The following is a 14,460-nucleotide window of genomic DNA, read 5'->3' as shown; positions in this document are numbered from 1 at the left end:
CTCAATAAATAATACATATTTTTTTACAATATTTTCTCGAAAAATATTTAACTTTGTCGTGCAAGAACTAAAAATAGGTCTATAACGAACCGGAAGTTAAATTATTTTTAGCCATCTACATTGTAACGTTGGTTTGTGTTTTGGTCGTCCAAAGGGGTAAAACATATGTATTTTCAAGAGTTTATCGAACAATGATAGAAATTAGTTTAATAAATATATAACGTAACATATTTCAGTGGAGTGAGTGAATCCCAGCTGTTCAAAACAGTTAAATGCCGTTGTTGTTGTCCACTTGCTAGCTAATTTAGCTAGTCAGCTAAAGTTAGCTAGCTAGCCGGTGTCAGTTGTCACATTCTGTTCTATATTTTCCAGGGCTTCCCTTTCCCTGGCGAAATGTCTGCCTACGGAATTATGAAAGCTTTCCCCAAAGTGAAGCGAGCAGGGGCACGTGAAGGAAAGGATGTCCCCCCACCAAAGAGGAAGACTGATGAAACTGTACCTGTTACAGGTGTGGACCGTGTTTGAGAGCATCACATTCGTAATGCATTTTGGACACATTGTGACTGATTGACAGATCTACAAATAATAATGATTTTATGACGCTAGATTTGTAGATCAGTCAGCAGTCGATGTTGAACAAGCCCTGTGTGTGTGTGTGTGTGTGTAAAACTCATTTTTCACAATCCCATTTCAGGGAGTGCTTTCCAGGGCGTCACCGTACACATATTACCAGCCGGCATCGGGAATGCCAGATGTCAGATCTTCCAGAAACAGATTGTCCAGAATGGAGGCCAAACTGAGAGTTCCCTCTGTCCCACAGTCACCCATGTAGTAGTGGATGACAGTATGGACTGTGACAGGGCTCTCAGGCTGCTCAAAGTGGACAGGCTGCCCTCTGGAGTTTATCTGTTGAAGTGCACCTGGCTCAGCACCTGCATCAGTGAGCAGAGACTGCTGGATACAGCAGACTACAGCCTACTCAACCCAGACAAAGACATGGAAACTACAAAGGACGGTGTCAAAGAAGACGTGCTCAACAGTATCCCACTTCCAGCCACACAGGACATAAAGCAGCCAATCTCTGATGAAACAAAACCAAATGAGTCAACAGAGACTGTAGGTTGGCGACCACATAACCATTAACCATAACCCTGTTACTGCATGATAGCTTCTTCTGGCCCTAATCATACACTTCATTACTTCATGTATCCATAGGTCCAAGACACTAAAGACGAATATGGCGTCTCCCAGAGTGATCTGGAGGCTCTGATCAGTGGCCTGCACCCCAAGAACGAGACCCCCAGTACCGCCACTGCCCCCTCAGACCCCCAACAGAAGCCTCTCTCAGGGAAGTGGGTGTGTGCCCAGTCCTCCCAGTCCAAGGTTGACAACCACAACAAGCACATCACAGATAAACTGGAGGTGCTGGCCAAGGCCTACACGCACCAGGGGGACAGATGGAGAGCGCTGGGCTACTCCAAAGCCGTCAGCGCCCTCAAGAGCTACCACAAGCCTATCACGTCCTATGAGGTAGGTTATTTAGTCCCATATCTGCATAGTTCGTGATTATGGCCGGCCATTTTGTATTTGTCATCATAATTCATTCCTGTCTCTCTATTCACACTATTGCAAACATTGTGAAATGTGTTTGGTTGGTTTACGCAACTGCATTCCAAGTTGGGTGCATAAACCGTGTATTGATGGATGCATAAATTGATTGCTGCTGGTTCAATTTCAGGTGGCCTGAAAAGGCCCAGTGCATAAAAAAAGTCTGTTTTTACCGTGTTTTGTAACATATTGTATAACAGCTAATGAAGCCATTGAGGAAATGCTTCCTTTTAAATCAATGAAAGCTGCGTGTTGCGTCAAGTTCAAGAATCGTGTTCATTCTATCTTGTGAATTTAAATAATGAGAAATAGTTGATTATTGTTGCATATTGCCTCAGCTATACACCAATGGTTATTTTACATAGATTTCTGAAGTCACGAAGCTGCTACTACTAGCTAGCTAGCTACATTGACTATGTAGCAACTTGTAAAGTTAGAGGATCATTAGAGGATCATTTAGTTCAACCATTAGTACCTGCAAAAAACTGGGCCAAAGCTATTGTACTTATGCATTATCAATTAATATGTATAGTACAGTAGAAAAAATAGAATACAGACACTCCCCCTATGCTCCTCTCCGCTCTCAAAACAACGTGCTCTGTGTAGCAAGTAAAACGTCACATTGACGAGATGCTGATGGAAAAGCAACGTGACGTGTATAGTGGAGTTAGTGTGACAATGTGATCAATGTTATTTCCTGATAGTTGCTTCATTTGTTGAAAACACAAACTACACAGGACCTTCTAATCTGCATGGTTTGACAAGGTTTTTTTAATAACGTTGTGCTGCTGAGTACCGGCGGGGGGAGGCCTGGAGGAGGCTAGTGCCCCCCCGTTTCTAACTTAGAGATTTTTGCGTTTTTTAACACCTATAACTGCCATTTCTTGCAATATAAATACAAAAATTATAGCAATTAATGTAACACAAATAAAATATGCTGGCACAGCTCCTCTCTTCACCCAGGTTTTTCCCCAAAGAATGGGAGTTTCAGCTTGGTAAATTAGTTAGTAGACCAGTAACAGAGTTCCTAACCTCTCTGCCAATAACAGTTGGTTTTCTGTTTTTCCCTCACCACTGTGACAGTCCTTGATAAAATTGCTTAAAAGCAATTTTTGTTTATTTTTGACCATTTGAATGGAAAACTATTATAGTAAGGTACATCATTTTTATCCAGAAAGATTTGATATTAGTATAAAAATGGCTGCAGTGGGCCTTTTAACTCCTTGTAATTGACTAAACCATGCCTCAAATTTCAGGAGGCCTGTAAGATCCAGGGCATTGGCAAGAAGATGGCTGACAAGGTCATGGAGATCATGGAGAGTGGGCACCTCCGTAAGATAGATCACTTGGGAGAGGCAGTGCCAGTACTGGAGATGTTCACCAATATCTGGGGGGCAGGGGCCAAGACTGCCCAGCTTTGGTACACACAGGTTAGATGGATTGATCTTAGAGGGTGTTGGTTGTCACACAGTCAGTCTCTCTGTCTGTGTGTGTCTCTCTTTCTCGCTCTCTGATTTTTGCATGCAACACATGACTGTGTAAAATTTGTTATTTTTGTATTGTGGAGTGTGCAGTTAATTTTAGTGTGTGATAGTGTGATACAAATTGATTTGACATGATATGAAAAAATATATATTTACCATCTTAGGGGTTCCGCACTTTGGAGGACATCCGCACCAAGGCCAATCTGAACCACAACCAAATAATTGGACTCAAACACTACGACGACTTTCTGGACCGGATGCCCAGAGAAGAGGCAGCCGCCATTGAAAAAACGGTAATACCTCTTATTGTCTCAAGCACCCACATTAAAGGTCAATCAATGTTAAAATGTAACATTCTAACATTATATTAGTTATAGACTAAACAGGCCTCTTCTTCTCACTTCATCTAGTGGGGTTAAGAGAGTTTCTTTAGAAAAGTGTCTCCAGTCCAGTACTCTAACCCCCTTGCGAACAAGAGATCTTGTAAAGTGAAATGCTATGGGACCTCAAAGCCAAGTTCAGATGTTTTAAGTTTGCCAAGGCCCCTAAGCAGACTGTCAGTCCAGTTCTCCTAGCCTGGTCTGTGTGTGATGGAGAAAGCAGACATCCCACTGTCAGAGTCCTGCCGGCCGCATCCCAAAGGGGGGGAACTCACTCTTAGAAACTTGGCGCATCATATGTCAGCAGATACCAGGGCTGTGTTTCATTCCAGAAAGGTGTTTCCTCTCCCTGCCTCCGTTCTCTCCCTTTGATGGATCTGAGACAACGGGGTGGCTGTAAAGCAAGAACTCATCTACTGTAGATTCCGCCCATACAGATAGAGGACTCATTGTGGCTATAACCCGTTTTAGCATGGACATTGCCATTGAGGGCTTTCACCGCTTTAAAGTAGTCAACTGCGTGGGGAGTCCTATGAGTTGGGCGCAATCAGCCAATGAAGAAGAAGAAAATGGACTACTTTAAAATGGGGATTGTTGCATGTATAATGGCACAGATACAAAGATGAGTCCTCTATCTAGCTCTGTGATTCCGCCTTATTGCTTTCACCTGTCAAGGCCTATGAGATCTGTGAAGGGGAGGGAACATAATCCTGGAATGAAACGCGGCCCTGGTCACTGGGAGCACCGGGTACAAAGCCAGTTGTTTTCATATAGTATTACTTGGATTTCCCTGTTGCTTTCGTGGCTGCCAGATACAAAGTCCAGATTAGAAAGATGACTATAGCATGTGTCCTTTTGACTTGTGGCTTGTCAAAATAATAGGTAGTGTCGTCAAAATGTATCTGGCCTGCTTGAATGCGGTTAATGCTTACCTGTTGACCGGCAAGGCTTTATGAAAATACACCATTTTCTTTTCTAATTTCAAGTAGGTAATATGAATACAACTTGAGGACGTGTCTTGAAGATTCAACACGTGTACAGCATGTTATTTTGAGTCCAAATATGAACGAGAAACAATCCAAACGTTCTGTAATATGTTATAATGAAGGCCCCTGAGAGAACATTACTGGGGAAAACTTTGAAACGTCGTCTAGAACCCATAACCATTCATGATAAATACATTGTATGCAAAGTGGTCCTCCCCACCACTGGTCTGGGATCCAAGCTGAATTGTTCTTTTTCACAGTTGTTTTTTAACTGAGCCAATAGTGAAACACAATAGTGTATCAGAAAAACAATAGTGAAACAACGATTTAATTTGGATTTCCAGGCTATGTATTGTATCCCAAACGGTAACATGTTTCACTGTATGTGAAACAAGCTAATTCAGTGTGGTCTAGATTTGGGCGATTTCTATGATTCAATTGAATATTGTGATATTTGACATTAATGATGATATATCATGATGTGCAAGACTATACTCTAATTGAGCTTTACAAATCAAAACTGTGCTGTTTTATCAGTTAGGTTGAATCACCATGTTGAAAATGTAGTCCAAATGAACGAAATAAGCCTTATTTTGATTTTTTTTTGCCATACAATGAATATTTAATGAGAATACGACTACAATATCGTAAATAAGCACAAAAATGGCCCAGTCTGGAATGATTCAGTCATTAAACCGTTACACTCGTGGGAATTGGCCTACATGGATAGGGCTAAATTGAAATGCTTCTTACAGAAGAAGTATGAAAAGCATATGCATAACCATGGTAGCAATTGAAAGGGAACAGTTTGGAGATCATGGGGAAATGATGAGAACCAAAGGTGAGCACACAACAGTTCACCTGACAAGACTGAATCCAAACATTACACTGTTGATTTTATGTGCATTTTATGTTTACTGTACTTCTCATTTGTTGATAACGAAATCTGAAAATACTCTGGATACATTCTGTAACATAACACTATTCCTGAAAAATGTGGGGTAGGTGCAACGTAAGACAAAAAAATGACAAGGGTTTGAGTGAGAGGACTAACTGGTGTCTCCAAGTTGCCACACACCTATCCAAGGTGTGCACAGTTCCTAAGCAATTTCAATGCACTTTTATGAAAAAGTCTTCAACTATAAGGTACTTTTTTTTATAAACCTCTCCTAGCTGTAACATTGAGAAACTAGAGCAAGCAAACTTGTAATTGTTTCATTTAAAACACAACCTTGCATTCCTGCCATCACACAATTACTGTTGTTGTTTACACAATCCCCAAAGTCTTATAAATCACTGGGTCAGGTGGGCCTGATTTGAAAGCTTGTTCTATTGCCAACATGACTAGCTAAGTTAATATATACGATCTTAGTGTTAGGCTTTCACCAGCTGATTCAGAGAAACGGATTGTCATTTTGGTGCGCATAGAAAGGAGTCATGAGTGCATTCAGGTGGCAAATTATCTTCAGAATAAACAAGCTTAGGCTCATTCTGTTCAGAACAACTCAGGGTATGACGCCATGTCATCTAGTGATCATAAACGCTGACACTGTATATGCCATGAGTTTTATGATATGGAGATGTGAAGTGCACATTTGGACTCACGGGTGTTTGGCTTGCTTGTGTGACATCAAAGTGGTATTTATAATCCTCTTCAACGTCTCATCTTTCATAGTACATAGAGTCCTCTTAACTTAAAGCATTTCCCTCACTAAGAGAACAAAAAAACATGTGCAAATGTTGCGCAAGTACTGGGAGAGATGGGGGCAACTTCTTAACCAGCGCGGTGTTCAAGTTCAAAACGGCTGTCAGTCCAAACCCATACAGCGCTGTGAAGCGCAGAGCCTGAGCTCTGACGTCATGTATAGTTACTGTACAGCTACTACATCCCAATTTATCCGCTTATTAGTGCCCAAATCTGCCATTTTTAACACGAATATGGGTACAGGTACGAGTGTAAAGGGCTACTAAATCAAAACTATTATTGGATATCGCAAACTGTTACTTTGTTCCTCTCCTGTTGTAGATGTACAGTATCTATATGTGAAGAAGGCAGCCCTGTTATTCCATGACAAACTGTAACATATCCCTGTACTTTTCTACTGTATAGGTGAAGGAGGCAGCTCAGTTTCTGGACCCTGGCCTGTTGGCCATGGCCTGTGGTTCGTACCGCCGGGGGAAGGACACATGTGGAGATGTTGACGTCCTCATCTCTCACCCAGACGGGAAGTCCCACCGGGGTGTCTTTAGCAAAGTGTTACAGAGCCTCCACCAGAGCGGTAGGAGGACACGTCCAAACACAGGGCATTTGATTTATTAACTGTCGGTGAATTCCCAAACCAATTATAGCTACATTAATAGTTTCTCTCTTGTATTGACAATTCATCTTCTTTCAACATGATATTATTCATCGTTTATTTTTTCATTTAAAGTATTTAATAGTGGGATAAGCTGATCGTGAGCATGATCGTTTGTGTTTTCTGTTTCAAAACATTTTGCTATGGTGTGCCCTAATGAATGCAACCCGGTTCTTGTTCTTTTTTTAAAAACATTTTTATTCAGGCTTTCTGACGGACGACCTAGTCAGCCATGAGGAGAGTGGCGAGCAGAAGAAGTACATGGGTGTGTGTCGTCTGCCAGGACCTGGCCGGCTCCACCGCCGCCTCGACGTCATCGTGGTGCCCTACGGCGAGTTCGCCTGCTCCCTCATGTACTTCACCGGCTCGGCACATTTTAACCGCTCTATGAGGGCATTGGCCAAGACAAAACGCATGAGCCTATCAGAGCACTCATTGAACAGCGACGTGTTGAGACAAGGAAGTTTGAAGGTGTATGGGGGGACACCACTACCCACGCTCACTGAGAAGGATGTCTTCACCCATCTGGGAATACCTTTCAGGGAACCTCAGGAAAGAGACTGGTGATGTTGATGTTTTTAACACTGTTGGTATGAGTCGATGCATAAGTTATATATTTTTACAGAAAAATTATGATGGTGATAGTGGTGAGGTGAAGATCATGCTTATGTATGCAGATTTCAGAGGTGTCGTATCAACATGTCAACTGTGATTTTAGACTTGAATTGTATGATAATCTCATTTTACAGAAGGAAAAACACTTAAGATGCATGGTGACTGCTTGGTATGTTTTTATGAAGATAATGGTGATTACAGAAATATTAAACACTACTTTTAACAATCACTTAGGTAATCCTTGTTTTTACAACTTTGTTGTTTATTATTGGTTTATTACTATAAAGAATTGAATATTAAACCTCTTCTTTTTCATGAATGCCTGTCCTCGCTGTCAAATATTATTGGCTGAGGTAAGCCATAGGTCAGCCTGCAAAGTGAGTGGTGGTGATCAACGCAACCCAACACCCATCACGTTGCGCACATGGAACAAAAGATGTGACCGAGCACGCCACACCCAGCCCGAGCCAGAGTCCCCATTTCGAAGGAACCAATGAGCGGATTTGATGATGCTGAGCTGCGGGGCACTGGTTTATGGCCATTGACATTAACGGGCAAAAGTGGTGAGGGAGGAGCACCCTTCACAAATCCAACAGTAATCTGTGCTGCTCTATCATGTAGTCGACAAGGCAGCATGGTCCAGAAACATACATCTCTTTTCCATAAAATAGTTTTACACATTGTTTTACACAGTTTTCATTGGGAAGGTAGATAAAGTGTTTTTAGCAAAAAGAAATCACTTTTGCATGTGAAAACACAGAATCCTACCCATTGCTCCACGTGCTTAATTACATCACTTTTGTTCTGAGCTGACTTTGCCATGGGCTTTGAACGGGGCACCTGGCTGACGCCCGGGAGACAGCCCAGTTTCAAAACAAATGCAATCAACTTGACTGTTCATTTGAGAAGGCTGTTGCTCCCTCCCGCTTTCGCCTCAAATATATGTAAAAAGACCATAAATGTCTGGTTTTGTTTTCTTGGAAAGCTGTGAGTGCTATTATATGATGCAATATTAGTAATTGTTGCATTTACAATTGATCTAAGTCCTATCAACTGATTTGAGCCAGAGTATGGCTGTGGATTGACTGCATTATTTAAATGGAACGTTGGCATATTGGCAGTTAATTAACTACATTTATGGAATCATTCCTCTAAAACTATCTGGCTAATTTGAGCCAGAGTATGGCTGTGGATTGACTGCATTATTTAAATGGAACGTTGGCATATTGGCAGTTAATTAGCTACATTTATGGAACCATTCCTCTAAAACTATCTGGCTAACACACATACAGTGCAGATAAATTCTTCACATTCATTGTTTTACACAGTCTTTTTCCCCCCATTATTTTTACCAGGTAAATGTACTTTATTTTTTTAGACAAGAGTGCCTCCTACTGGCCCTCCAACACCACTTCCAGCAGCATCTGGTCTCCCATCCAGGGACAACCCTGCTAAACTTCAGAAGCAAGCCAGCAGTGGTATGCTACTGGCATCTTATCACAGCACTGGTAAACCAAACTATGGTTTAATAACTCCCTAACCAACATGGCTGATCTTTGGACCGTCACAAGAAGGTTCAAAACATTATAGTATTCAAGTTCTACGCTCGGCGTACCCCGGGCCAGGTTAATCGAATTCGCCCAATGTGCCTCCTTGAAATATCAAATTACGCTGTAGCAAGGAGGCAGCGCATGCGTGGTCTTTCAGTGCGTCCGGTAGAGCCGTAAACTAGTTTGACATTTCGCTAAGATTAGTGAAGTGAACAACACAAGTCTACGCTTATGTTTTTACACGAGTCCGGTCGGAGGAATGAACGAGATTTTAGGTGTGGGTCTTAAAATGGGATTGTTTTTGCACGTTGTAGCTGTCAGCCCCTCCGACGCGACATTAGACGAGGTAAGATTTGGACTCAAATCTGCCAGGATTTGTTTTTGGTTCGGGTCGTGCATGTTTATTTGGGTAGCTAGTAAAGTTGCATATACGGCTAGCTACTTTGTTAGGTAGCTAGTTATTAATTTGGCCAGCTTTTTTCCTACACGTTTACTGGCTAACTAGTCTCGGTTGGGTATAACTTTATAACTTCTAAGTTCGACCGCTGTAGCTAGCTTTAGCTATCTAGCTAGCTAGTTGTTCAGTCAGCTATTTAGTTGGCATCACAGGCACTTGCTAGCTAGCGTTGACTGAACTCGACAAAGTATGTGCTGCTTTAACTAACGTTAGCTACATGGGCTACTGTTAGTCACTAACCTTAATAACCTTAGTGTTAAGCAAACGTCTCTAGCCGCACCCATTGACAGCTGTCTAATTAAATGGTTGAGTTATCAAATATCTCGCCACATACTAGCACAGCATTATCATCCTACTAGCCAACAAGTCAGGAGCTGTCTTATTAAAAACAATGATTAGTTGATGTTTTGTTTATATATTTGCATTTAAACTGAAACTGCATGTGTAAGTGCTGTTTTTTAAACGGGTTGGCTGTTGTAACGAAAATGATGAGCGTGCATCGATGTGACCGGAATCTGCGTTATGATTCTGAACAGCCAACAGTAACAATGAGGAGATTCGGTTCATCTGGCACGGGTAGGCGTGTTTTGCATAATGTCATAATGTCATGTCATAATGTCTCCCGTCATGAGCCAGATGCTCCAGTCATAGCTCACTTTGAAGTCGGCTCAAATAAACGACGTAATTAAGAACGTGATTTAACATGCGAAGGTGTTCGCTTTTGATAAAAAAATATGTATCTGCCTTCCCAATGAAAAAAACTAGTTTTAAAGCACATATTTTCTGGAAAAGAGGTATGTTTCTGGACGATGCACCAGGACCGAGCAGCGCAGATTACTATTCCATTTGAGAAAGGAGCTCTTCCCTCACCGTTTTGCCCGTTCACGTCACCGGCCATAGACCGGTGCCCCTTGGCTCAGCATAATCGAATCCACCCAATCACAAGAAGCTGCAATGAAGGGAATCGTGGGTGTCTCGTTTCAGCTAGTGTTATCTTGTTCTTTATGTGTGTCTTGTTTTCAGTTTTTTTTACTGATTTCATGTCAATGCTAATATGTACAAAACAAATGTTTGCTACCTAACCAACAACTGTAACGATGTATTTGAGACAAGTGCTCATTGTGCAAATGCATTACTTTTCCAATAAACGTTGCACACGCGTCGATTTTGTTGCTAAACAACCAACCTGTCTGTACTGTAATTTACTTTATGGAATACACTGAAGTAGTTTACGGGGATTCATCATCGTTCATGTCCCTGTAGTCATTAATACAAGAGGTTATCAGTGAAACAGATTAGCCATCGCTGGTCTTAATTCGCAGGTTGACGTTTATTGGGATGAGGCAGAACTGAGCTATTTCCGCTAGATGGACAATCTGCAAAGTCAAAATTGTAAAAATTGATGAAAACACATGTGTATGACTTTGTGGCTGTGCCAGCTAGTTACCACTCTGCAGAGCTGCCTCCAGAACAAAATTCATATCGAAAAACGCTAACCTGCTCTTGTGCTTTCAAGACCACTGGAAATGTTTTGTGGTAAAACGACGTCACATCACGACGTCAGTGATCTTCAGGTCGGAAAGTCGGAGCTCTAGAAAGATGCGAAGTTGGATGACCAATCAGTTGGAGATCTTTTTTTCTTTTTTTTCCCCATTTGTCTTGAACAAACTGAAGTTGGACATTTTAAAGTGCCCAGTTGTTTTGAACCTGGCTTAAATTCAGTCCATGTCATGACACACAAAGTCCCCCCTCATATACAAGAGCATTGTAAGCATTATCATTAGATAATGAAAGATATCCCTGCAAAAGGTTCAGATAATTATTACTACAATTATTATTACTAATTATTACTACAAGTAAAGTTATTTAAGTTATGGCCCATTTTATACAAAGACATTGATATAGAAGCCAATCACAGCACTCCTTTTGGGTAATTCTCACAACTGGCATTCAACCCCAAAAATATTATATATTCATGTTTATATTTTTCAATATTCATATGTGAGAATTTTAATTAAAGTACCACTCATATTACAGAGCAGGCAGTAAAGCTTTGACACCAATTTTTCCTTTGTAGTGCAGTTTAAACATTATGGAGTCTTAAAGAAGGCCTGGTTAATGCCAAAATGTCACATGCTCCAACTTAAATTCATTATTTCTCAATTATGCTTCAAGATACAAATGTAAAATATACACTGATGGTACAAAATATGAATAACACCTTCCTAATATTGAGTTGCGCAGCCCCCTTTTCCCTCAGAACAGCCTCAGTTCGTCTGGGCATGGACTCTACAAGGTGTCAAAAGTGTTCCACAGGGATGCTAGCCCATGTTGACTCCAATACTTCCCACAGTTGTCAAGTTGGCTGGATGTCCTTGATACACACAGGAAACTGTTGAGTGAGGAAAGAATGCAACAGTGTTGCAGTTCTTGACACAAACCGGTGCGCCTGGCACCTACTACCATACCCCGTTCAAAGGCACTTAAACCTTTTGTCTTGCACATTCACCCTCTGAATGGCACACAAACACAATTCATGTCTCAAATGTCTCCAGGCTTAAAAGTCCTTCAACCCGTCTCCTCCCATTTTTATCTATACTGATTTGAAGTGGATTTAACAAGTGGCATAAATAAGAGATCATAGCTTTCACCTGGATTCACCTGGTCAGTCGATCATGGAAAGTGTTCTTAATGTTTTGTATAGTCATCTCCGTCAACAATCCTTCCTCTAAAGGACCCTTCTATGCATAACATTTTGTGAAAATCAAAAAAATCATGGTCCATTTTTGTGAGGAATCACCCACAAGTCTAAAGTTAATTTAACAATGTTTTTCTTTATTTCTAGGAAGGGGGCTACAGCCCCTCGCAGACATCTGAACGTTCTCCCCGTTTGCTGCTACATCATTGAGACCTTAATTTTGTATCTGGCATCTTGCCTTAGTTCTGGGTGACTGAATATGGTCACCAGTTGCTGAGTGGAAGTGCCAATGTCAATCCCAATGTCTTGTTTAACCTCTGGATTTGTCAAGTTCTGTTTGAGAGAAATATTGAGTGACACAATACATTGATTGCATTGTCCTGCGTGGTTTTGGCCTAGGCCGACATCAGTCACCCTCATTTTTCAAACTCCCAAACTCTGTAGGCCGAGGCTAACTGACCAGGTATCAAACCCAGGTTGTCCGTACATTGCATTTCAAGATTAGACGTGTAGCCTAATATCTGTCTGCAAAGACAACACAGATCTCTTGCAAGACAGATCTCTTACTCTTCACGTGGAAGTATTGTTGGCGAACCATCAACCAAAAATAGGCTAGTTCCCTGAGCACGTCCTCTTTTCCCTTTGAAAAGTAGTGCTGAATATGTGTGGTGGTCGAGAATGTATTTTTTTTTTGTCACCACTGTTCTGTTCAGCACGAACTGTCCCAACCTTGAACTTCAGAACATATCTCTTCTAGAACACTGTTGCTTTACTTTCCCCTTGCCAGTCAGCTCTGTGTCAGTATTGAATCTGCAAAATAGGAAGTGAACTATGCCAGGGTTCTACACTAACTTTTTCCAGCTACCACCTTTTTCAGTTGGTGGCACCAGCACACGATTTAGTCACACCAAACTTTTCATTTAAAAAAAGATAATGGACAATGACCTGGCCGGTGTCCCGTAAAATGACTAGTCATCTTTTAAACTAGTATGCCCTTGTTCTTTGATGTAGATATATTTACTGTAACAGAAAAGAGACTTAAAATAAAATGCTAAATGTATTTATTGCAGATTTCAAAGTGGCGTGTGTTCTGTGAAATCATCTAGAGGGCAGAATTTGAAAAAACGATACTTGATACTGTACCAAAACAATATCACGGCAAAAAAATGACAAAATCCACAACAATTCTTAAAACATATTTGCAGACCATTGTTGAGAGAATTTGTGAAATTTAGATTTTTGTGTAGTTACCCTTTAATTCAGGTGCTTACCAGCTAGCTGTGTTTCTGCAGCGCACTTGTGATGTTGTTTTCAAAACAAATGACCACTGGATTGATGCAATTAATCATGATTCTGCCAAGAAGGCATAGGCTACTTTGTAGTTAACTTTTAATTGTCTTTCCATCTACCCGAAAACAGTAAGGGTGTCATTAGCATCGCTAACGGCTACATAAAGTGGTAGACACATAGGTCCTACACGTACCACACACAGCAGGGATTGACATTCAGGTAAATTTGCCAGTGGAACACCGGGCCAAAGCCAACTGAAAGCTACTGACCCAATTTCGAGAAATACCTACACGGGTCAAGATTTGACAGGAAATCGAATGTTAAAATCAGCTGCTATTGAAATTATGCACTTATCATTCATTTGCGGCCTGAGCAAGTAGCCTATACACGGTTCATACAGACAAATTCAAGGACTTTTCCCAAGCACTTAAAGCTGCAAGATGTACGTTTTTGAGTGACCAGACCAAATTCGCATAGAAATATGAGTTAAAGATCCCTCATTGAAAGCAAGTCTAAGAAGCGGTAGATCGGTTCTATGTGCGCTATTTCTTTGCTTCCCGTTTTAAGTTTTGCTCTTGCGTCTTTTACTTTCAGTTTTGTACACCAGCTTGAAACAGCTGAAAATACAATATTTTTGGTTATGGAAAATATTTCTCACAATGGTTTAGATTGAACAATGATTCCCTACACTATACTTATGTCACAAACTGAATTTAGGTGAACTAATAGAATTTTATCAACCAGGACATGCCAGAGTGATTTCTACATAGTGCATCTTTAAATAAGAAATGTGAAGGACCTACATTTGATAACGTATAGAAAAAAATCTATGCAAAAAAGTGTGCATTACCACTTTTAAGAATAAGGAATTTATTAAAGGCCTTATGCATTGACATTTGGGTTATTTTGACCTTCTAAATAGTAATGTTCCCAACGCACACGCTAATGAAGTCTGGATTAAATCAACTACCATAACTTCAATGACTTCAAGGACCAAAGAGCATAGACGTAGGGCTCTCCAACTCTGTTCCTGGA

The 14,460-nt window shown here is 40.9% G+C and overlaps 2 protein-coding genes across 5 annotated transcripts in view; both read left to right on the top strand.

Annotated features, from left to right (window-relative positions):
* Positions 1 to 35: 35 nt before the first annotated feature.
* Positions 36 to 7,749, top strand: LOC110493511 (polymerase (DNA directed), lambda). 3 transcript variants are annotated; one of them, XM_021567823.2, is made up of 8 exons: positions 36 to 156; positions 373 to 508; positions 695 to 1,116; positions 1,216 to 1,530; positions 2,865 to 3,038; positions 3,257 to 3,385; positions 6,569 to 6,737; positions 7,021 to 7,749. In XM_021567823.2, exons 2-8 carry the CDS (start codon positions 394 to 396, stop codon positions 7,380 to 7,382), a joined length of 1,686 nt encoding a protein of 561 aa, XP_021423498.1. In that variant the 5' UTR covers positions 36 to 156; positions 373 to 393; the 3' UTR covers positions 7,383 to 7,749. The 3 variants fall into 3 exon arrangements, with proteins under 3 accessions (XP_021423498.1, XP_036805324.1, XP_036805325.1); XM_036949429.1 differs by lacking the exon at positions 36 to 156 and adding an exon at positions 221 to 240 and having other exon boundaries at positions 7,021 to 7,731; XM_036949430.1 differs by lacking the exons at positions 36 to 156; positions 373 to 508; positions 695 to 1,116; positions 1,216 to 1,530 and adding an exon at positions 2,420 to 2,763 and having other exon boundaries at positions 7,021 to 7,731.
* A 192-nt stretch (positions 7,750 to 7,941) lies between these two features.
* LOC110495110 (WW domain binding protein 1-like) overlaps positions 7,942 to 14,460 on the top strand; it is a 25,017-nt gene continuing 18,498 nt past the window's right edge. For both annotated transcript variants that reach the window (XM_036949432.1, XM_036949431.1), the window contains exon 1: positions 7,942 to 9,326. In XM_036949432.1, coding sequence (XP_036805327.1) covers positions 9,240 to 9,326 — 87 coding nt within the window. In that variant the 5' untranslated portion in view covers positions 7,942 to 9,239. The remainder of the gene's footprint in view (positions 9,327 to 14,460) is intronic.

Source organism: Oncorhynchus mykiss, chromosome 17, assembly GCF_013265735.2.
Source record: "Oncorhynchus mykiss isolate Arlee chromosome 17, USDA_OmykA_1.1, whole genome shotgun sequence".
In the NCBI taxonomy this organism is placed as follows: Eukaryota; Metazoa; Chordata; class Actinopteri; order Salmoniformes; family Salmonidae; genus Oncorhynchus; species Oncorhynchus mykiss.
The sequence above is the reverse complement of the archived record's forward strand: the minus strand, read 5'-3'. Positions and strand labels throughout refer to the sequence as shown.